This window comes from Danio aesculapii, chromosome 2, assembly GCF_903798145.1.
Source record: "Danio aesculapii chromosome 2, fDanAes4.1, whole genome shotgun sequence".
NCBI lineage: Eukaryota > Metazoa > Chordata > Actinopteri > Cypriniformes > Danionidae > Danio > Danio aesculapii.
The window spans coordinates 29,421,201-29,446,778 of NC_079436.1; the positions used below are offsets into that span (position 1 = coordinate 29,421,201).

General features: G+C 37.2%; 1 protein-coding gene across 1 annotated transcript in view; it reads left to right on the forward strand.

Annotated features, from left to right (window-relative positions):
• The window catches only part of si:ch211-207d6.2 (sickle tail protein homolog), a 55,136-nt gene that overhangs the window by 26,674 nt on the left and 2,884 nt on the right, over positions 1-25,578 (forward strand). The window contains 17 exon segments of the mRNA XM_056476699.1: positions 503-596; positions 8,070-8,836; positions 9,695-9,796; positions 10,924-10,964; positions 11,134-11,300; positions 12,012-12,187; positions 16,357-16,493; positions 17,740-17,887; positions 17,971-18,391; positions 18,569-18,782; positions 19,404-19,651; positions 20,563-20,706; positions 21,640-21,756; positions 22,652-22,726; positions 22,854-23,202; positions 23,205-24,574; positions 25,039-25,161. Coding sequence (XP_056332674.1) covers positions 503-596; positions 8,070-8,836; positions 9,695-9,796; positions 10,924-10,964; positions 11,134-11,300; positions 12,012-12,187; positions 16,357-16,493; positions 17,740-17,887; positions 17,971-18,391; positions 18,569-18,782; positions 19,404-19,651; positions 20,563-20,706; positions 21,640-21,756; positions 22,652-22,726; positions 22,854-23,202; positions 23,205-24,574; positions 25,039-25,161 — 4,693 coding nt within the window.

The following is a 25,578-nucleotide window of genomic DNA, read 5'->3' on the forward strand; positions in this document are numbered from 1 at the left end:
CACCTGGAGAAATGTTCATCATTTCTTGATTTCTTGATTCTGAGCACCAGTGTAATGCTTAATATACTCACTACCCCTATTGATTGCCGCTCTGTTTTTTCATTAAAACCTAATTGTTTTTTAATAATAACTAAAATTTTTATTTTATTATTATTTTAAATGATTATTATTACCATTATTTTCTTTGTATTATCATGCTTATTTTGTGTATTTTTTATTGTTGTTGTGTTGTTTGATAATTATTGAAAAATGTAAAATAATAAATAAAATAAATAATAAAAACACTTGTTTAAAAAAAAAGCATGTGGATATTTTAAATTGTAATGACATTACACAATCTTTATTTTTTATCAAATGAATGCATCATTGGAGTCACACTAATTTCAAAAGCTTTAAACAATGTGACTAATCTCAACCTGTGGGGTTAACTGATTGTATTTGAAATGCCCTAAATAATATTGTAAAATAGCATTTGAATGTAACATGTACATTTCATTTACAGGAACATCACACCACAATCTTGCCTGAAGGTGTATCACAAAGATCCAGCCCAAGCCTTCAATCACAACGCAAGAGCCAATAATGGAGATATTAGGGTGAGTGACAGAGACTGACTGTAGTCCCCCAGAACTCTCTCATTATTATAACTCTTCATGTTCATCGCAAAAAACTCATGACTGTTTCCAGATGTGATGGTTAAATTTCTAGCTCTGTTCTTTAGTTCAGAATTTAAAGGGGTGTTTCATCCAAAAAATAAGTAAATAACTTGTAACACTTCTACTTGTAACACAACTGAGTTTCTTTCATCTGTTTAACACAAAAGAAGATATTTTGAAGAATGTCAGAAACTGGTAGCTACTGACTCCCACAGTATTTTTTCGTACGGTTTATGCTATAGTTGTTTCTTCAGTAACAAAATGTTCATCAGAGAAATAATTTCATTAACGTTTGGAACCATTAAGTAAATTTCAAACATTGAAGTTAACTATCCCTTTAGAACAATAGTCTCAAACTCTATTCAGTATAGCCGCAACTCTATTCAGTTTAGCTCCAACTCACACTTGCTTAATTGTCTCTAGTAGTCTTAAACACATTGATTAGTTGGATCAGCTGTGTTTGATTAGGGGTTGGAGCAAATCTGTGCAGAGCTGCAGCCCTCCAGGAATTGAGTTTGAGACTTATGGGTTTTCAGAGATGTTTATAATGTGTTGAAGGCACAATAGTGTTTGCCACGCTGCGTTAAGGTGATTTGTTTGTCACCAGGAATGTAGATAATGCAGAACTATGCCATTGATGATCTCTGCAGACCAGTGAACCTTTTAAATACAAAAGTCAAACAACGTCTGTTTCTTATCTCATTATGCAACAAGTGGAATGTGATTTGAGAAACAGATTTAAATGGAACCATGCTTTAAGCATCTTGTTATCCATCCAAATCATCTGCTTTCCATCAGTCTGTCAGTTTACGATATTGACCTACAAATGTACAGTAGAGCAAGTTTGTATCTCAGTCGTTCTAAATAATGTGTTAAATACATTTTAAATACATAAAAAAAGTTTATTAATTTTCAAAATAAATAAATAAAAAAAACAATTAAAAACAATCAATAATAAATATATTTTTAAAATATATTTAAAAAAAAAGAAATTGCTAAATCTATCCCGAAAAAATTAATGTTTCAAATAAAAAAACATATCTAACATCTTATCCTCACCAAAGCAGCTACTGATTCTGCTGTAATAATTTAATTTAATCTAATTAATTTTAATTTTAATATGTTTGAATACAAGCTGCATGATAAAGTGATAATAAAGTATTTTTACCAACTAATTACATTTATTTTTCTATAGATTCTTAGTAAATGTTAATTGCTGTGGTCTATTTCCAAAGCAATATCATACAATATGTTGGTTTAAATGAATGACTATAAGTGACATATCATTGACATCACATGTTTCATTGCTGGATGAATCAGCATTTTTGATCAATTCTCTTTAAAGAGTGATTTGATGACAAATATAATTGTTCAGTTAGGGGGAAAATCATAAAAGCATTTATACTTTTTGTGCAGTGTTTTTAGGTTCAGTGTTAATAACAATGTGAACCAGGATTAAAAGTATTTTATACATTTTTTGTAGAGTCTAAAGGAACCAAACTACAAGTATGAACACAGCCTTACTCTATTTTCACATTTTTCAAGTTTATCTACAACTATTAATACATCTATGTATAAATACATCTATGATCAATTTCACTGAGTAAGATTACAGTCATGATTGAAATAAGATTGATATAAAATCATTCACCTCTTTGTTCACCTGCATTGTAAAATCTAGCAAATTAGTCGGCAGCAATTTCCTCACATAATGCATCTGGATGTCCCGAGTTCGAATCCTGGCTCATAGACCTTTCCTCATCCCTCTCTCTCTCTCTCTCTCTCTCTCTCCTGAGACAGTCTACCTACTATCCAATCGCAATAAAAGCAAAAAAAAAAACTTCAAAAATACATCTTAAAAAATAAGCAAAGCAAATTAAACTTTCTAACATTACCAGTTTTTATGAATTAACCTCTACCTTCAAACACAAAGTCCACAGTTAACGCAACTTGATGTACTGTACATCAACAACACACAAAAGAACAAGCTCAGGTCATATCATAATAATAAAAAGTAAACACAATTACACATGGCCTCATAACACGGTGAATTCCGCATTTTGGAGCTGTTGGGCAATGGTGTCATGCTTTATCTAATTAAACGCACTTCTGGAGAAGTCTCCTGCTATCTCTGTATCTCCAGTTCAGAAGGTCATGGAAGATCGGGAATAGTATCATTCAAAACCAGGGCTGAATTCCTGTGTCGGGTGTGTGGATGAGCTGAGGTCAAGCTCTCAGGAGAGCACACAGCGGATGCGTCTGACCTTGTATTTCTCAGCTCTAATGAGAGTTTGGTTGTGAGCGGCTCCTGTCTGCACCACCACACCACCCACAGTGCAGACAGACTGCTGTTTAGCCAGGCTTATAACTACGTCTGTATGGGAAACATTGGCCAGATGATGCACAGCTACACTGTAAAACCCAACAGTCAACTTTATCAAATGAAATGAGTGTAGTTAACTTAAAATTGAATGAAAGTTAATTCTACTCATTTGAAAAGAGTTTTGAACTCAGTATTGAAGGTGATAAGTTAATTAAATGCCTCATTAATTCAACTTAAATGGAGTAAGTTCACAGTACTCATATAGATTAGTTTGACTCAAAGGTTTGAAGCAATCTGTTTCTTCAAACGGTTTGAGTTGCCTTAACTTATGGGGTTTTACAGTACTCAGTTGGTTTGAGTTTATTTATTTATTGGGTTTTATTGTGCTCAAATTGCTTTCTTTACTCAAATGATTAAGTTCGAAGTACTCATAAGGATTGGTTTTTGAATTTAAATGGTTTGTTGCAATCGGTTTCCTCAAGTGATTTGAGTTACCTTAACTACCTTACCTTAAGAATTGGCCAAGATGAGGGATGTGCAAAACTGCATATTTGCAAAATGGACTTGTCTGAACAACTAGTCAACTAGTAAGCCCTCTATAATTTAGTTGGCTTTAGTTATATTCACAAGACTTTTAGTTCAATATGTTTTTCTTTAAAAAAAAAAAGGTGATAAAGAATATATATATATATATATATATATATATATATATATATATATTGATGTGTTATTGTCAGGAAAAAAAATGAAAATAAAATAAAGTTTTTTTGGCAACTAATCATTTCAAAGTTCATGATCTGCACTCAGTGGTTAATTGCATTATTTTTTAATTCACATTAGTCAGGAAGTATCACCTAATAATATCATCCAATATAAGTAATAATTTCCCCAATTATTTATGAATTTTGACCTCCAACATACATAAAAATATGACTATAATTAACTTTATTAATACATTTCAACTTATTCCTACAACATTTCTAACCCTAAATTACTAGTTCATGGATATTCTGCAAATGTGATCTAACTCTCATAAAAAATGTTAAAACATTTAAAAAAAAAAAAAGAAAAAGAAAAAAAAAAATCACAGAAAGTTACAGATAAAGGCAAACGAAAGCCTAAAGTGAATACATTAACCAATAATACATTTTTATAAGTTTTGTAAGTTTCTATATTTTTAATTACATTATAAATCCTTTCTAATCAGTGTTATTTTATTTTAGAAACACTAAAACTACTTTAATATAATGTTAACTCGTGAATTTTTCTAAAATATGTAAGTCTTTAAAAAATATCATATCCTGGTGCTTAAAATTGAAACATTTCTCACAGTGGTGATTTGAAATTCAGTGTAAAAATTTAGAATTTATTTAAGCATTAAAACATTTACATATTGTGTGTGAACACTAAAATCCATATTCAGATCTGGTTCCTTCAAAGCACCATCACTAACAATAAAGCTAAACACTAGTCAACCTTTAACTCAACTCATCTCTTTTATTGACACAACAGCAGTTACAGGTAAACAATGTGTGCAAAGCTTAGGAGTTTGGTCCATACAATGCAGCTTACATATAAACAGTAAGTTAGAGACATCTGACATAAAGATATACAGAGACTATAAACAATACGCACTGACCATGAGTATGTATTAGGGGTCGCTAGACAATGAAGGGGCAGGAGTCGCTTGGTGATTTCCGAAAAAATCAAATAAATTTTATTTAACTATTAGAATTACCATATATTATCAATAACCTACTGAAGAAAAAAAAATTGTAGATAAAAATTACATAATAAAAAACAACATGCAAATAAAAAACATCAGCCTTTCGATTTTTTTGCGACTTCTGGGGTGATTGTTATATTAAACACACAGCAATAGCGTCAGACAGAGCACATTGATTTTATGGCATCAGGTTAAGCTTTCTGACACCTTTATGGCACTCACGTTTAAACGATGAATAGACTTGCACCTATTGTGTGCACCGTTATATATTTATAACCAACTCAAGAGAATATTGGGGGTTGCGAGTCACTGGCATTGTTATTTTGAGGGTCGTGGGCTCAAATGTTTGGGAAACCCTGCAATAGATGACAAAATAAGATGGCAATATTGCACATTTGTGCAGTAGACGTATATGACGAAAGCATAATTGCCTAATTGTTAAGGTAAAATTTGATCACATTTTTTCATTTCTGTGTTTTTCTATGCATTAGTTTGTGTTTATGGGACAATAAGATCTTTGACCTATGACACTGGCACAGTTATACAAAAACACTGTGCTCTGCCCACATGGAAAGCCCTTTTTTCCACCTTAACCAAATGTAAGATTAGTGGGATGATAGGAACTAAAAAAAACAATTGGATGTGTAAAGCAAATCCTCTGAGAGCGTGAGAACTCAAACAAGCGCGGACATGCTTTTGATGTAATCCACTTATTTTGAAATATTAAAGAAAAAAAAGCACCCATTTTCTGTAATGTTTCAGCTGATGATATATTGGCCTTTCAGTGTAGATGATTATCAACACTGTAAATCTTGAGAATGTTGAAGCTTGTCCTTCATACACATAATTTATATGAACACTGATGCTCTGTGAATCTGCTTTATTGACGTAAAAAAATAAATCAGAGAGACCTAAGGTAAATGTGCGTTTGAAGTAAATTTGGTTTCTCTGGCCCCATGAGAAATATTAAGCCAGTTTTGTGGAGCTCTGTGTGTACCCATTGAAATAAGACACCTATTTTGAGCTTAGATAATACAATAATGAAGCGATGGCTGCACCTGTTTAAACATGCCTGACTTCTTTTTGGGTAGTCCTTCGTGAGAACTTTGTCTATTTCTAACAGCAAACATCTTAAAGGAAATCTTTAAGTGACAGACAGAATTAATTCTTAGCTGTTTTATTTAAAGCCGCTTTTATTGTCTTGTCATTCATTTGATACAGTTTTTATGATACAAGCATTCAGCTATTAAGTTCAATTATAATTTCCTTGGTTCCTCATATGAATGTGCTCTGAAACGACACCTGAGGTTATAAGGACAGGTTTGGAGAATGTTGTTGGTCTTTAGGCTAATGTAGAGGGTGTTGGTGCAGTGAATGGTGGATAATTTTGCTGCACGCACACTCTGTCTGTGGGCTTTATTACTGCACGCTTAAGCATGACCACTGTACAAAGACAGGTTTGGGCAGGGCTATTGTCTGTGCTTTTGCACTGGTTCAGTCCTTTGTTCGTATCTGTTCACTTGTCTAAACATAAATTGTATCAACACAGTCGTACAATGCAATTTTTGTTTTTCGTTTCCTGCTTGGAAAAAGATTAATCTTTTTCGTGACAAATATTTAATAAAATGTTCCCTTTCATTAAATTCAAAGGTCCTTTCATATCCATTGACTTACTTTGTCATAGAGTTGTTTATGAGCAGTTTTCAAATGGTTGGATGTTAGACCCGAATGTGAAGGTTACATGCAGCTGGAGGGAAAAAATGCAATGTAGATAATGACATCTAGCTACCCATATAATCATGCACAGTTATGCTATAATAAACAGACATATCAATCTTTTTATAGGGGAGGGGAAAACATTTTACTTACTTAAATCAAAGGTTGTGCATGTATACAAAGAGTAAGATATAGTATGTCATCTGGTTGAATCTATCCATAACCCCACATAAAGACATACCAAAAACACGAACCAGAAAAGGGTCAAATAAAATTTACCTGACTAAATGCATTACTTCTTGCTATAAAGAATAAGATGATTCGCACTGAACATGATGTAGTTTATTTAGTGTTCACTGTCAGAACAAAAACATGTATATTCAAACTCTCAACTTTTCAGAAAACATCTGCTCTTTAAACAGTCATCAAAGTTGTTAATTTGTCTTTATATATGATCAAAAGTTAGACGTCAACTTTATGATAATAAGCTATTATGTGGTTCGGCAGCAGCTAAACAGAATGTTTCAGAAAATACACCGCTTCAGAGGACTCGAGAGTATTCAGTCCTGAAAACTTTGGATCTTTGTGGTTCGAGGTTGTGTGAATGCATATTGTTGTTGGCAGGGTGGCCAGAGCAAATTTTGATGCTCTTGCTGGTGGCAATGTTAAATATTGGCAACACCCACTGACACACTTTAATTGTGACCAATTGCATGGATTTTTGAAACATGGAAATGTTTCTGACTGACAGCAACGTAGGACATGCATCACCCAAATTCCCTCCTTTAAGGTCCTGTGAAGTGTTCTGAAATATGCATTTTTATTCAATGTTTGACGTAATCTCAACCGAATCTCAATCGGAACACGAAGAGAGGGTGGGAAATCAATAAAACAGCCATTAGAGTTTTGTTTTATCACAGCTCTGCCAGTAATTTAATGTAATGTTTATTTATATTGTGCATTTATAGTGTATGACCATACACCACAAGCGCTTCACAATCATGAGGTCTCCAGTGTGCAGCATCCACAGGACAACGGCGCCAGTGCGCTCACCACACACCAGCTATAGGTGGAGTGGAGAGAAAGTGATAGAGCCAATTTGGTAGATGGGGATGATTGGGAGGCCATGATCTGTAAGGGCTGATGGCGGGAATTTGGCCAGGACCAAAAGACCACGCTCACTGACAGAATAGTGTCCCCTTTACTTTACTGGGGCATCAGGACTCACACAGACTGTGGTGTTAGTGAAGCTTCCAACAGCAATCTAGTTTTCCCATGTGGTCTCCCAGGCTCAGCCCTGCTTAGCTTCATTAAGTAACCAGTCTTGGGCTGCAGGGTGATATGGCTGTGGCTAGTGAAGGTGGTTAAGCTCAAGTGCATCAAATCAAAAGTAAATCAAAAGCATTTGATTGGTTATGATTTAATGAGAAACTGAACTATGTGGTGATGTTAATAAAACTGTTGATGCATTTAGGCAGAAGTGACAAACTATAACCATTACATGTTTATTTCCGTTTTTATTTTCTAAATGCAAATTTTTTTGGAGCACACTAGCTTCTAGGTATCTTTAAACAATACTGATACTAACATCTAAAAAACATTTTTGTTTAACTTCATGGGACCTTTAACCGTCTTCTTTCTGTTCTAGATCACAAGAGAGCGACTCTACAGCAGCAGACAGCAGCCAGGAGGCCAAAGCCCGGTGCACACTCTTCCTCACAGTCCCATACATTCAGTCCAGGGCTCCATGTCTCCTCCTACACCTCGCTCTATGCCCTCCTCCCCCTCCAGGATTCCCTATGGTCACTCTGTCACCATGCCCGCTGGTGCCACCTTACCCAGGGACCGTCTGTCCAGTGTACCCCCGAGTCGCTCCACCACACCTAGCGTCAGTGCCATCCTTGAGCGACGGGATGTCAAACCTGACGAGGATCTAAGCAGCAAGTATGCAGAAGCATACGGTTCACCTGAAGCCAGACTCAGCATTGCCTCATCCCAAAGCAGCCACACCGGAGACGTCCCAGATGGGGCGGCGTACATCCAGCATCGCTCCTCAGTCAAATACGCAGAAGGACAAGACCTCCAGCACGCGGTCTACCGTCAAAAATCCCGCAAGTACAACGAAAGTCAACTAGCATCAATGAGCTCCAAAACACCGCCTGCTTCTCCTCACAGGGTCAATGAGGTCAGGATGATTGACATGATCCCAGGCCAGAACACCCACATGCCCACTCAGGGTGTGGCAGCAGAAAGGGTGTCACCTGTTCGGAGGTCTTACCGTAAGGACAGTAATGGAGCTATGGAGGTGAACAGCAGGGTGAGGGGGAGCATGGCCTCCCCTGTTTTTGCTGACCTTCCGGCCGGTCATGAAGAAAAGCCGTTTCAAGGTCATCTGGGAGCAGGAGATCCGCAGAGGTGAGAGGGAATCTGCATTGTGTGGTGCACATGCTTAAGAAAAGTTGAGCATTGGTGGCTATGTTGGGGGTAGGGTGGTGGAGGGATGTTGCAGGTTTGAATGTGTTTTAATTCTTCTTGTGATCTTTTCTGTCATATTGATTGATATTTTTAAGTCTCTTGTGGACCACAGATTTAGTTACTTGATAAAAATACAGTAAAATAATGTGAAATATTCTTCCAATTTGAAATATTATATTTTGATCAAATAAATGCAGGTGTGAATAAACTATCATGGATCTTACTTGAACGCTGTTACCCAACTGTTATATAAGGGAGCCCCTATCAATATGTATTTCACATTGATTTCTAAAGACTTTGGGACTGAGTATGACAACTCCCACAATTCCATAGTCCATAGTGTTATCAAACTACATCTGCAATTGTTATTATTTTGAAAAAGCAAAACTTATATAATGTGCCTTAAATATAAGGAAACAGTGACAGTACTTCCTTTCCTTTCCTCTGATGTTGTTATTTATTCAAATAATGCATGAGTAATCAAGGGCTTGTGGGGATAATCATCACTGAAAATAACACAGCAGTGATGTTGTTGAGGTAAATGAAGTGTAATTGAGAGGAGGACAAGAGTTCCTCTGGGCAACGTCCAACATTCATATATATGCATGATGTTATTTTTGACTTGAATATCAAAGTTCGCCACAGTTTTGCCATTAGGAACAGAGAAAGATAGTATAGTTTTCCTGCTAGTCCTTTGCTTTGCTTTTTAAACATTGTTTAATACTCTACTGTTGATTGGCCTGTGATCATTTATGGCATTGCCTTTATAAATGGAGTTATGTGACTTGTGTTTTGCAGTGAAAGAATAAAGGCCATGGAGCAGCAGATTGCCAGTCTTACTGGACTCGTTCAACATGCACTTATGAAAGGGCCAAACACAAGTGCTAAAGAGGTATCCAGGTAAATGTCCACAGGATATTATTCACAATTACCTAGACTTGCTATTAATGAATTTCTCTTGGTACAATGTGAAGATTAAGGCAAGACACTGCAGATGAATAGATTAAAAAAATAACTATTAAACTATTTAGTTATGACCATACTCCCCCAGTTGATTAAGAACTGCAAATGAGGCATTATTTAATTAAATATGCACTACATTTGCACACATTTCTAGAACAAATATCAGAACATTGGATAAAATCAGATTCAAAATAGTTTTACAAAAAGTTTTTGTTGTTGTTTTACATTGGAGTCAAATATTTTACAGGAGATTTGGGGAATCTCCTTTTATCCCTTTAAAACTTTGAAAAGCAAAACTATAACAATAATAATATTTAAAATTTACAGTATATGAAATAAAATGTTGTAAATGATCAGGCAAATTACAGTATAATATGAACATATCCCTCTAAAGATATTCAGAATACTGTTATGAATAAAACTGTAAGTTTGGTGTATAATTGTAGTTTTTCAAACTAATTTCAAGATGAGCATGTGTTATGATTGATTGGGACTGGTCTTCAATCAATAATCATTGCTAGACCAATCAGATGAATTCTAACCTCCAGTAAATAAACCCATTCATCTTACCTGTCTTATCTTTGTTTTGAAGAATCTCCCCATCTACCCCATCTCCCCCTTTCCTCCTTTACCTAGCTGACCTCGGACCCCCTGTCATGCTACATGACCAGGCGGGAGCCCTGGGCTTAAGTATCTCCAAGCTCAGGGTTCATTCCTGGGACAGCATGCCAAATTCACAAATTGTATCAAGCAATAGCAAAGTGTGAACTCTTAAAATGCTTCTGAAGTGAAGATTTCTAAATCAGTGCAGGAAAAAAAAAACTAATTGATAAAACAGCCTTGATAGTATGTATTGTGTGTATTAAAATCTACAGACACAAACTGATAAAGTACTATAAAAGAAACATTTAAAAGACATTTTACACATTTTCTTTCCATTACTCTAAAAACATAAACTAAACTAAATTAACAGGTAAAAAAAAGGTGTCACACCTTAAAACTGCATAATTATCCTTTCTGCAAGCTGATTCTGAAACTGAAAACTTTTTTGTCTTTCTCAACAGTGAAAAAACAGTAAACATGGGACCCCCAGCACAAAATGGTGGTCAGTAAACATCAGTTATTGATTATAACATGATTAATTTATCGGTTCATCTTGCTTCTATAAATCAGAATTTAACTTTCGAATTTACTAGATGATCAGAGTTACAGCATGTCATAATTGTGTTTTTAACTGGAACAATAATAAAAAATGTTTGTGTTTTTGTCTTCAGGCATTTGTGTTGTAACATCATCTAAGGAGCCAGCTGTGCAGACAGACGATTCTTCAGCTCAGTTTCAGAGCCCTGTCAGAGACCCTGCTTTAAGCTCAATCCTCACCACCTTCAGGAGAAACGTCTCTGACCTCAAGCTGCAGCTTCACCAGCTCAAACAGATGCAGGTACACATCAGACTAACTCTGGACATCTGACTGATTCATTTGAATTAGAATCATTTAGTTATCAGTCAAATAAAAACATATATTTTGCAATAATTGTAAGGTAATTATATTGTAAAGGAAGCATTATTCATATTGTTCACTTGTAAATAACACAAAAGGTTTAGGTTTTTAAACATGAAGTCTTTTTTTATATAATTTTATTTAGCAATTTTGAGCATTTTATTGATATAAATTACATTAAAACATTTAATACAATTGGTAATACAATATGTCTATTTCATATATGTTAGTGTATTTTATACTACTAAATGTTTTTTCCCTTAATTACATCAAAATATATTTTAAAAAATGTCAATCGTGTTTGGAGCACTGATAATAATAAATGAATAAACAATAAAGAGTAACTTAAATTGTTTCATTGTTATTCAATATAGATATATAAGTTGGTGGTTCATTCCACTGTGGTGACCCCAGATTAATAAAGGGACTAAGCCGAAAAGAAAATGAATGAATGAATATAGATATATTGGATGCAGTAAAGTTGTATACATTATATTGAATTTTACTAGACTTTTTATCAAGTAAATGCAACCTGGGTGAGCATTAGAGAAAACAAAATGAACGGTACAATATACCTCTAAACAAATAAAAAAAGTACTGCTGTGCAGTGTTACAGCATACAATCTTATAATTTTTGCTTTGCATAAACAGCTGCAAAACCAAGAATCAATGAGGCTAATGCTGCGACAGGCAGAGCAGGAGCTCTCAGAGAGGGTTTCAGACACTGTGCTGCACCTCGAGGACCCTGTTCATAGACAGAGAGTCCAGGTGGATGAAGAAAGACATCACTATCTGGGCATGGAGGAAAAAGTCCTCATGCAGCTCGGGTAAGATAACGGCTGTGCTGCTACTGAACCTGATGTTTAGAGGGTGGTCAGTCAAACATTTTCAATAGCTTAAGCTTTAACACATTCATGTTTCATTATTAACCTATTACTTACCATGGTGTTGTTAAGTTTTGTTGTGGTTACACAAATACACTTCACTGATTATGTCCTGTTGTTGTTTACGAGACCGTCTAAAAGCGCGATCAGATTCACTTTCTTCAGAGAGCTCGCCGCACGTCTATTTGAAATAATGAACTTCTTGAGCTGATGATAATAACCTGTGCATGACAATTGAAGTCCTTCTGACATCCAATCATTTCAGAAATGAACTGACGTGAGAGTGAAGCATGAAAAAACAGTAGAAGCCGGAGAAAAACAAAGGAGCAAATTATCTTATCAGCAACCTAACATGAACAAACTGTCATGTTAAACTGTTATCATCACCTTTTGAGCTATTATGAACTCAGTATGACGAAATCACTTTCTAACAAGAGGTTACATGTGCTGGTGTAGATTAAAGATACAGATGAGAGGTTTGCATAGACTGTGGGCTATATGTTGCATGCTGTTTTTGAACCCAAAAAAGGACTAAATGTATGCTGTGTGTAGGTTTTTTGTAATTGATAACATATTGGAGACTGTAAGGGTCTGTATGTGTCCATATGTGCTGCATTTATTTATTTTATATAATTGCAGACGTTACAGTAGGCTATTTTGCACTGATCATTGATATGCAGTTATAATCAAATCCTGTCAAAGGGTAATAATGAACATTTATACACAAGTATTTATGGGTATAAAGCATCGGTTTTATGAGAAGTGCTTGTAAACGACCTGCACAGGTTTACTTTGACATTTCCAAAAGCGAAAATGACGTTGACTGAAACTTTGTCATACACCACGACCCCCAAAAGGGTACCATTGGTGAAGACACAAGCCAGATAAAGCTGACCCGTACAGGGAAAATGGGCCAATAGACATAAACTATATACCATATAACTGCATGTTAACTATGTTTATATATAATAACTTAAACTGTTAAAGGGTATTAATCACTAGTTGATTAATGCTATTAGTAACTAATAAAGTTATGGTAACTAATAACTTTTTTATTTTGATTGTAAAGCAATAATGTGCACCTCTTGTAAGGCTAATATTTGAACAAAAATGATAGTGAAAAGCGTTATACAAATAAACTTGAATTGAACTGAATTACCCCTGCCGTTAGTCTGGCATCTTTAACCTGCAAAAACTGCTGAAGTCCACAATTTAGTTTCTGGATATCCACAATCGCAATCTGATTGGTCATCTGGAACTTTGTGTATTTTTTCCTGATTCGTCAAACTATTCTCATATGACCATTACAGAACTGGCAGACTGCAAGTAAGCATTCCAAAATAATCACATCTCTAGTGTGGATGAATGGTCACGTATCATGTTTTTAGACTGTATAGTGTGGACCCAAATAAAATGAAAAATGCATAACATGCAATAAAAATGCCAGTGTGGTTGAGGGGTGTTTTCATTCTTAAGCAACATTTTGAGCGCAAGTGTAAATGGCACCAAAAATCGCTCTTGAATTACTAGTTTCATGAACTCACACTTTCAGAAATACACAAGTTCTCTGATTGGTCAGTTTTGGCGTAGGGTATTTTGATTCGCTGACTGCCTGATGCATGTTTAAGGAAACATCATGCCTGGGGGGAGGGGTTTATGTAAACTTGACAAGCCTGGGAAAGAGTTCTTACAAGACCATAAAAAAGTCACCTGTAAAAGAAAACATCTCCCTTCGCACTGAACTTTAAGTTTTGTAACTTTGCTAATGTTACTTAACAGCAGCTTTATCCACTAACTAAAGTTTTAAAAAGTGAAATCATTATCAAGAACCTACCCATGAAGGCTTCATTATGGATTGGTCATCTGTAGGATGTGAGCGACAGCTGTACATGAACAGAACATAGAAAAATCAGGGCAATGATTTGCTACTGCCACAAACCAACCAAATGTAATGCTTATTAACTGTTCGTGTATAATCAACGCTGACCTCTCCCCAATCACCCTCACTAATGAATTGTAATCCCACATCTGTAGTCACTGTTGAATGCACACATTAATAAACAAAGATCACTACTGTGATTAGATGTGAACGGAGAGGATTTTTACATTAGTGCTGTGCCAAGTGTTATTCTGAATCCTACTCAGTGTTGTAAAACTTAAAGTAAAAAGACAACTCATGCCATCCCTGGGTGGAGGAGTGTGTGCGCATGTGTGCTGCGTGTGTGTGACTGCATGAAATGACTGACTAATCCACTGTCCCAACCTGTCTCAAAAGAATAAGTCTTGTGAAAGAGTCTTCATGTTTTCTGTCATGATGAATGCCTGCTGTCCTAACTGGGAAATAAATGTAAGTCGGATTGTTTTTGTAAGAAGTGGGTGTTGAAGTGTTGTTGTACAGCTGTTATTTAAAACTAAAAGTAATAAATCAACTTTTAAAATGTATTTTTTAACTGAAATAAAACTGAGATAAAGTCAGATATAAATATTTAATGAAAACTGTTCAAATTAAATGACAAATGTTCCTGAAGATTAAAATGCTCAATTAAATTATAGCTTAAAATATTTTAAAATAATCTAATTCAGAATCAAAATATAATAAATACTAGGTGTATACGCATAATACGAAAACAAAACATGAAGCAAAGCACATTACAAACTAAGAATTTTATTTAAGTTTTAACTAAAAGTAAAGATTTCTGTGTGGAGTTTACATGTTCTCTCCGTGTTTGCGTGGGTTTCCTCCAGATGCTCTAGTCTTCCCTACAGTCCAAAGACCTGTGCTATAAGTTAATTGGATCGACTAAATAGGCCATAGTGTATGAGTGTGCGTGCGGGCGTGCGTGTGTGTGTGTGATCGCAATTAGATATTTTCCCCAACTCGCACAGCCCTAGTTCCAACCCCAATTAAACACTCCTGCTCAAACTAATTGAGTTATTTTGTCTTGTTTGATACCTACAGGCAGATGTGTTAAAGCAAGGTTGCAACTAAACTGTGCAGGGCTGTGGCCCTCCAGGAACTGAGTTTGACACCCCTGGACTAAACCGAAGGAAAATTAATAAATGTATGTTAGTTAAAATAAATTTGAAATATTAGATGAAAACTAAATCTGAAAAGTTGCTTTGGCAAATAAATTAAATAGGTTGATGTACTAAAATTACTCTGATGATGATGATGATGATGATAATATAATAATAATAATAATAATAATAATAATAATAATAAACAACTGCTAATAAAAACAAAACACAAATATAAGCATAAAACCCGTTTTAAAATAACAGCATAAAACCTGTTTTGTTTTACCCATGACCAACATCTACTGGTTCCAACGTTAATACAGGCTCATGCTATAGTGAAGAAGATTTCTTTTTGACATTGTGCATGGGAAAACCCTTAAGACACCCCTCAGGTAAAATACAAAAACATGAACAATTTCCCATAGAGACTGTGCTAAGTGATGATCTCAGAGTACGCTGTGCACTGGCTTGCAGATTCCTGCACAGGTGACCTTGCTAAAGGCTTTATATGTAGGTACAGCTCATGTTAAATCACACTTCTCAACCATTTCAAGAGGGAGGAAGTCAGAGAATTAGATGAAGCTGCAGGTTATGATGATCGTCTGATGGTATTTGGCTGAGGGCAAACTTCTGTTGCCATCTTTGCTTACACTTCTAAACTTCTCTGTATGAGAACTGTCAGTCAACAAACAAGCCTAAATCACGTTAAACAGGTTTGAAGCTTTAGCAGGACTTGCTGTCAAGACTTGCTCGTCACACAGTATTACATTTCGCTAAATGCTAGATTAAATGAATTCAAAATAAATATAAGCAGCAGCGTCTAAATGTCTGAGAACATCGAGATTTTGAGCAGAACAAGTTCTTTGGATAAAAAAAATTAAGTATGACATAAAGATTAGGTTTTATAAAAGCTTGTGGGGTATGTGCAGCTTAAGCAGTTATTGGACTTTATTGGATTGGAATTTTCTGTAGTTAAAATGTCCTTTACTGCTTTTGTAATATTGTTTGATACTGTAAGGTAAGCTGCTGTCTCCATTTGCAATTAAAGAGATAATTGTTGACAAGACACATTCCATGTTGTAACAATTTTATAGAGAACTGGAGAACTATGTGGAAAAGCTCAAGAAAGAGTCCACCTCTGCTATGAGTCAGCGACCGGTCACTCTGAAGGATGTGGAAGAAGGGGCCGTCAACTTACGCAAAGTAGGAGAGGCTTTGGCCACACTCAAAGGTAATTGCATCTGTACTTTTTGGGCCTATGGACTTGAGTCAAACTTTAATTAATTTATACTTAATTATGAACTACGTTTCAAAAGTCTTGAGGTTTATAAAATTATCAAAAGTGCCACTTAAACATTTACTGTATTGTTTAGAGTTGATTCAGAAACTTACGGCAACTGACTTCATATACTGATATGCCAAAACATTAAGACCATATTCCTATTGCTGGTCATCCAGGTGACCTCAAAACAATGTTGACTCACTAAGGTGTGGGCTCTGCAAGGCACCTAAATGTATCTTTGTGCCTAAAAGTGTTGGCAACAGATCCTTAAATGTTCTGTAGACTAGGAGGAGAGGAGTTGCCCCCATATATTAAAATTGTTGGTCCAGAACATTTAGCAAATACTCCACTGGCTTAAGATCTGGGGATCTCCCTTCACTGCGCTTTGCCAAGTAAATAGTGCACGTGTACGTGACCATCTTTGTCGGAGGTATGAAAGTATAGTTCTGTAGAGCCGAAGTACTGCAGAGTTTTGATAAGGCCTTGTTAAAAGCTCACCTGCCTGTAGCTTTCAAGCAACACTCAGACCTTTAGCTGTTTCAGGTTTCAGTGTTTGATTAGGCTTGGAGCTAAATTCTGCAGGACTTCAGCATTCCAGGACTAAACTTGTATACCCTTGATCTATGTGTAAAAGATAATGGAATTCATCAAAAAGGAAATCTTCTTCCGGTGCTCCAATGTTCGAATCCAACACTCACATGCTAGTGTCTTGGTGCTTTCAGTGGTAGACAGTGGTCATCTTATTGGGTTGTGGAATACACAGCCCCAAACACAACCCTTGACCATCACAAGAAGCTTGTATGACTTATGCCACAATAAATCTTCTGTTGGCTCAGATTAGACTATCCTCAGATTTGGCTCAGACAGGCTATACTTGGCCCAACACTCTGACAGCAGTTTGTGGTTTGTCCCTCCTTCAACAACTGTTAGTAAATTCCCACCACTGCTGACCAGGAGCAACCCGCAACCCTCGCCATTTCAGAGATACTCCGAACCAGTTACCTCGCCATAATGATTTGGCCCTTGTCAACATCACTCTGTCATAAACTCCTGTACATTTCCCCTGGACATAAAGATTTGGCTCATCTTAACAGCAAGCAAGCCAAAGGTGCTAAGCTTGCAAACATTTGAATTGGTGCTGAATGAGAGAGACACAAGTATTCCCACATAATAATGATGAACTGCATCTTTTTAGGAGAGTTCCCATCCCTGCAGTTGAAAATGCGTGCTGTGTTGAGGGTGGAGGTGGAGGCGGTCCGTTTCCTGAAGGAGGAGCCTCACAAAATGGACAACATGCTGAAAAGAGTCAAAGCTCTGACTGACACTCTTAGTGGACTGAGAAGGTGAAACTCTTTTTGTTTTTAAATCCCTTTAGAGCTTTGTAATTGTTTGGCAGGTTCATCATAAGGATTTTGTTTTTCTGTAGATATGCCACAGAGAGCCACAACCATACTTCTGACCCATTTCAAGTGAAGGCATTGACTGCTGATTCAGTGGAAGAGCACAGTTCTCCAAAACCTGTTCGTGAGTCCCCTACCCCACAACCGAGATCACCAGCCAAAGTCATCTACACAGAACCTGTGCCCTCTTCTCCAGTCACAGTCCACCGTGTTCAAACAGTTCCCTCCAATGCTCACCACCCGAGTCCCCCCCTCACACCCACCCATGGCAGAGACTCTCCAACTGTGGCGAAGGTCAGTCCAAGGAGCAGAGAAAACAGTCCTGCCCTGCAAAAGCGAGCAACTCCCCAGGGTCAGGAAGCTGTGCTAACAACCTCTGGATCTTCCACACCCCCACTCCAAGCAATGGAGATCCAAGTCAACACAAGCAGGCCGATGTCTGAAGAGGTGTGGCTCCACTGTACCTTTCACTTTTGATTGATTAAGATCTGTGGGTTGGCAGCATGACAAGAATGTCCTGGTTATTTATAATTATTTCTGTTACTCTGTATTTATCTGCATGAACTTTCTCCAAATATACTTTCTCTGACTGAAGTAATAAAACTTCTTTTGGAATCTCTATAGGTTTCAAAACGGGCTGTAGAGGGGGACCTGATTCGCTCTGCTGGAGCAGAAGCAGAAAAGGAAATGGACAGGATTCTCCAACAGACCCAAGTCAGCCTTATGAAGGCCATCCCTGACCTGGAGGTGAGCAGCCAGGTGGATGGTGCCCCTTCCCAAACACCTCGCCCAATGGCAGATGAGGTGGACTCTACACTTCAAGTGTCTCCACTCCCTGGTATGCCTGTCTACTCATATAAATCACTCATTCAGATTGTATGACATTAAACACAAAACTCCTATTTATTTTGGACAGTCTAATCTGTCCCAGATTAAAGTATAACCTTTCCACATATGCCAGTTCAATGAAGATGTGCTTTTTTATTCATCTTGGTTTAATGTGTTGATTTAGTTTTTTGTTGTCATTGATGATTTTTTTATGGAAAATTAAGCCTTACCAAAGTGTAATTTGGCAGTTTTTGTTATTATTAAATATTTTGTTATTGTATTTTTTATGTGGTTCAAAATGTTTTTGGTTTGTTTGTTTTGGGGAACTAAATCTTGCTTGCTATAAATTTTATAACAAATAAATTATTCTCTTTTTTGTTTACCTTGCCACCGTTGTGAGGCTTTGCATTAGTTCTCTCTGTTTTGTTATTATTATTATTATTTTTTTTTTTACTGAATCACGTTTTGTTTTCATCAGCTGACAAATACTTGTAAATATTGCAACATCTTCATGTTGGTTCAGAAGTTATTTATTAATAAACCCTGAGTATCTGGCTGAGTAGCTAGATGAATCAAAACACTGCCAGATTTATAGCCATAATCAAGTCACTTTTTATCTTACTTCAAACAGAAGCCGCACCACAGGATGGACCCAAAGCAGATAAACCAGCACAGACCAGTTTGGAAAAACCACAGAAGCCGACCATAGAGAAGCCCCACAGGGCCACTGTTGACAGAGCAAAGCCCAACCCTGAAACAGCCACCAAATCACCTCCCCCTCCCCCACCACGCAGATTCTACCCCTCTGCAACAGGCCTGACCACTGGACGCTCGGGAGAAGTTATCTACACCAGCCGAAAAGAGTCCACTAGTGCTCAGGTGCATGTTGCTCTTTTTCAGCTTCCTCTAAATTTCTAAATAACCATTCTGTCATCATTTACTCACCCTCCAATTATTCAAAGCCTGAATGGGTTTCCTTTATCAGATAAACACAAAAGAAGATATACTAAAGAACACTGGTAACCAAACTGTTGTTGGGATCTATAAAGAGATCACCAAAAATACTAATTCTGCCATCATTTATTCACCCTTTACTTGTTCCAAACCTTTATGAGTTTCTATCTTCTATTAAAGAGAAAAGATATTTTGAGAAATGCTGGAAACCTGTACCCATTAACTTCCATAGTATTTTTTTCTACTATGGAAGTAATGGTTACAGTTTTTCAGCTTTCTTTAGAATATCTTTTTTGTGTTTAACAGAAGAAACTCAGAAAGATTTGGAAACACATTAAGGTGACTACATTTTTATTTTTGGTGAAATATCCCTTTAACATCCATAGTAATTTCTTTTTCCACTATAAAATTTATCAATGGGCACCACCAACCTTTTGATTACCAGCATTCTTCAAAATATTTTCCTTTATGTTCAACAGAAACCACTTGGAACCACTCAAGGTGAGTAAATGTAATTTTTTGGGGGGTGAACTATCCCCTTTAAGATCGGACCAACATTATCCGTATGACTCAAACCTTGCTAAACCACATTCCCAGACAACTGACAATTGTCATCATTGTTACCATTCGAAAACAACACATCCAACAAACAGCACTACCTGCTAAAATATCAACATGCTATATTTTGCCTGGGTGTGCCGTTTGCTGCATATTGTGTCCTGTTTTTGTGAATAGTAATGATGGAAAGTCATGGAGATTCCAGCTGCTTTTGTTGTTTTGAGTGATATAATGGTGGGTGAGGGTCGGTCACACTTGGCTGGTTGTTTTGGCTATAGGAGGGTGAAGAGGAGGCCCCGCAGCCTAAATCCTCGCGTGTGCCCCCAGAGGTCAAGCCCAAGCCCCGCACCCCTCCTCCTGTCAACACCTCCACCTTTCAAGACGAGGAGGATGAAGGAGATAAGATCATGGCGGAGCTACAGGTGAGCAAACCACCACAGAAGCTACTCACACTCACACGTATGGTGGAAAACCAAACACACAGGAAGTTTGAAACATGAGGTGTTAAGGAACAAATACTAAGTGCATACAAACAAGAAATGGCCACACCAATGTTAACATTTACACAAAAGCATCAAAAGGAGGGCACTGTGGTTTGTTTGTTCTTATAGAAGTTGGCTTGTGCTGCCCTCTGTTGTTAAGAACGGGAAGGATTTTATGTCAATTCTATAGTCAGCATGAATCAGACCTTTAGGCTGCATTTACACTGCATGGTTCAAGTGACTCAATTCAGATTTTTTCCTCCCATGTGGCACAGATCGGATATGGCCCATGTACGTGTAAGCAGAAAAAAAAACAGATTCCGTTTTACTCTAATCAGATTCAGGCCTTGTTCATATCTGGAAATTTTAGCGAAATGAATCGGATCTGTGCCCTCGTGTCTGCAGTGAAAGCAGGTAGATCAGATTTTCACCTGTCAATTAAAAACCATAGCGAATGAAGTAAACTCTGATGCTTTCATTTCGGAACAGACTTCAGCAGAGTCCCAAACCTTAAATCTCATACATGAGGAATAAAATTATATAAACTTTTATTATTATTTTTTTGTTTTGTTTTGTTTTTACTAAGCGTCTATATAGTCAAAATCTTTAATTAAAGTTGTCCAGAAGCTATTAAACAAACCTATTCTTGTCTTGGGACAATTTTAAAAACTTTTTTTTCATCCACTTCAAATATTGACTACTGCATTTACAAGAAAGTAAGTACATAATTAAAGACAATAATAATATATATTTAGGGAACACCATGTATTAAGGTGTTTTGTTATGTCCGAAATCTCAAAATGACACAACTGCAGCACAGAAAACAGCACCATACATACAGCTCCTAATGTCCATACCCTCCCCCGTTCTCAGGTGTTTCAGAAATGCACTATTAAAGATTTACAGCCCAGATACATTGTTGACCTCACAACCCATGAGCCCTCAGGCAGTGAGACGGAGCCAGGGCTTTCTCTATCTTATCACACAAAGGTAATGGATACATAATATGTGCTAACTCCCCATCGCAGTCTAACGCCAGTGCTAACGCGGCCAGTCACGTCCCATAACATCCAGCTCTGCTGACACTAATACGCACCGATACTGATATACTGACATACTGATGTGCATCAATGCCTGACCGTAACCCCTCATCGAGAGAGGGTGTAATATGTTTGAATGTGTGTCTAACACTGGTCTGTCACTCACCCTCTTTCTGCTGAATGCTAATAGATAAAGCTGTATAAGACGGGTCGGGTCAGAGTGACCGGGGCGTTGCAAAGGCCATTCAGCACACTCTGACACCTGACCTTTTTTTTTTTAGCTTTCAGAGTTCACTTTGAAAAAAGAGCCGTAAGGTTTAGACTAATGACAAAAAAAGATATAGGATTATATAAGTTTTTTTATTATAATATTTTATTATTATTATTTATATTTGTCTGTTTACTTTTTAGAAGCATATTCATGTTTTATGGAATGTTTCTGTCTTCTGGATACTCAAGTGTCTTTACAAAGATTAGACAGTTAATTTTTCCTCTAATATATCTCTAAAAATAAATAAAATCCAGCATGTGTTTATCATTTGCCTCTGTCACCATTAAATATTACATTGCTAATAATATTAGACATTACATTTTACTACTCCCATCTGTGCTATTGGTAAATACATTGTTCTAAAGCAATTCTTAGAACTCCAGTAGTAGCTTTCTAACTATCCATGACACAAACCTTATATTCTTAGCTTAACAGCTCTAGATGGCGCTGTTGTTTCATTTTGTGATGATTATTTCTGCATTGTACTCACTAGCTTGGTATTAATTTGAGAATGTAAATAAAGGTTTGTCACACTGTAATGCAATGACTCTGTGCTAACAAACTGTCCTAGCAGAACACCACTCGCAAATCAGGAGAAGGAGCACTATCTGAAAGTAAGGAAGATAGTGCATCACCTGGTTCTCCTGCGGTAACTATAATTTGTTTTACTGCTTGCGTTAGTTTTATGTGTGATGTAAGAGCATGTCTGCAAGTTGCATTCATTTTGTCTTCAATATGTTGTTTGAAGTCCAAAGATTTCTTGATTTCTTTGTCAGGTCATGTATTATATCACCGGAACTTCAAAGACATCAAGTGAGGGCACCTCTTGGCCAGATGACCTAAAGGAGCCCAAGGAAGCAACATTTTCTCCTTCAAAGGTTGCACTTGAGAATGCTTCTGACCTTTCCCAAGAGCAACAATTGTTTAAATCAGATAACTTATCTGAAATTTCACTTCAGACATGTCAATCAGTCAAGGAGGTCCAAAGCAAGCCAAATTATATTTATCAGGTGTTACCTGGCCCATGCAAATCTCTAAACGACAACCGTAAAGCTGGAAAAGAGCTCAAGGCTGAGCCTGTTCTGAAGTTCCTAAAACATGTAGTTCCCCCACCACCTGAAAAGTTTCACCTGTTGAGGAAAAGTTAGAGCAGCAGATACTACATACACACTTGCCTGTCTCACAAGCATCAGCTGTTCTTGATAAGTCAAAGCATAAACATCGTGCAACCACAGTTCAGGTTACGCTTGTTAACAAGATACCTCAGGTTCAAGAACCACTCCACCAACTAAACACTGATGTCCCATATTCAACACAGTTCATTGACCATGAAAATACACAGGAAGCAACAAGATCATCTAGAGATCACATCAGGTACACTGAAGATGCCAGTCTAAGTCCAGACCTTCCAGGAGAAGAAGGCCCTCCTCCTCCAAATAACATTGCCTTCAGGATTACTAAAACCAAGGTACAGGCTCTGTCAAATGGAGAGTACCAACAGCTTGTAAACAGCAAAGGTACAGATGTCCAGACTGTAAAAGTGGGATCTGAACCAAATGTATCCGCTCCTGAAGACTCTGGATTTGACAAGAAGCCAGTTATCATAATTTTTGATGAGCCAATGGATATCTGTCAGGCCTACAAACGCCTGTCCACCATCTTTGAGTGTGAAGAAGAGCTAGAGAGAGTGCTGTCAGAGGAGAGGATTGATGAGGAGAACGAGGAGGAAGAAGAAGTAGAAGAAGTGGAAATCAACTCAAGAAGTCTTGACGGTCATAAAACACCTAGAAATAATGTTGTAGATCAGTGCAGAACTGAGAACAGGGTAAACAACCAGAGAAGTGGCAACAATGCAATGCTTCAAGAACAGCAGAGTTCCTTCGAAAGTCCTGTTTTTGATGTTGAAGAAGGAGACAAGACAGGATCTTCTAAAGATCCAAAAAGGAAATTTAAGTTTAAGTTCCCAAAGAAGCAGCTTGTAGCTATTGGCCAGGCCCTTCGTACAGGGACAAAAACTGGCAAAAAGACACTGCAGGTAGTCGTCTACGAGGATGAAGAGGAACCAGATGGAACCATGACTCCGCTCAAAGAAGCTAAAAGATATGAGATCAAGTCCCATGTAGACACTAATTCTACAACACAAAGGTCTTTATCAGAAAACCAGACCGCCCCATCACAGAGCACCAAAGACAGAACTGAGGAACTCCGCAAATCTACCTATCAAACATTAGACAGCCTTGAGCAGACTATTAGGCAACTAGAGACCACCATAAGTGACATTGGGCCCACACTGGTTTCTGAAGTCTCCCACAAAGAAGAATTAAAAGCAAAGAGAACTGCCAGTCATGCAGGACCAGAGGAGGCCAGTCCCACAAAGAGGCCTGCACCTCTGAAGCCCAAACCTAGCAAGTCATCACTGCAAAAGAGGTCCAAAACACAGTCTCGAACCTCATCAAGCACGTCCACCTCTTCTTCCAGTTCCTCCAGCAGCAAACAGGTCTTTCTCACCTCATCTTCACCTTTCAGCTGGTGGCTTGGGTTTGCTTTAAAAGACTGACTTTCTAACCACTTTAATCAACTGTGAATGTGTTTTGTAGGTGTCTTCGGGTGAACGCACTTGGAAATGTTCTATGTTGAGGGCTCTGTATGATTTCAGTGGACATGATTATGGTCTTCATGTCTTTTTTCAAACTACTTTGTCTACTTTCACTGTTAAGACTTTCAGTGAGGTTGAACCTTACAGACCTTTTATCTGTCTGATCAACTTGCTCTGATCTATTGTGGGATTAATAAAATGCATGATTGGGAAATGGATGTTACAATTGAGCATGCTGCCTATTCTTCCTGTGCCCAATCATGTCTGCAAGTGAGAAATCTTTAAAAGCTTGGCCCTTGTTCTGTCATGTACTTGTCAGCCTCCACAATCCATCTCTGACATTGTTTTCTTGTCAATGTTTGCAGATCTCTGGTGACTCTCCTGCTTCAAGTCGGATTTCCTCACCCAAGTCACGCCAGCAGCCAGGAAGTGTGGAAAAATCTGGAAAACCCCAAAAACTCCAGGACTCCCAGAGGCAGTTCCGACAGGTAGTTTTACTGTAGGGCAGCCAGTGCAAAGGCATAAAGACAGATGGGAAATGCCTTTTGAGTAATGTTATTGTGGATGCAAATGGATCCAATATGGCGTTCACTCTTCCCTACACTTCATAACATACTCCTTGTGTTATTCATTTACACATAGACCCTTTCCAAATATGCTTTTTAAACCAATTTGAGGGTTTCCCAGCAATCAAACCCATGACCTTGGCATTGTTAATTTCATGCTCTACCAATTCAGCTATAAAGGAAAACTGGATGACTGCTGTCATCTAACGGTCACCTATAAAACATAAAATAAATATTTTAAAAAACAATGTATTTGGGTGTAATGCCACTGTGCTGGTTGGGGAGTAATTGTTTATATTGCCTTTTTTTTGGATTATGAAGACATTTTGAAGAAACTGT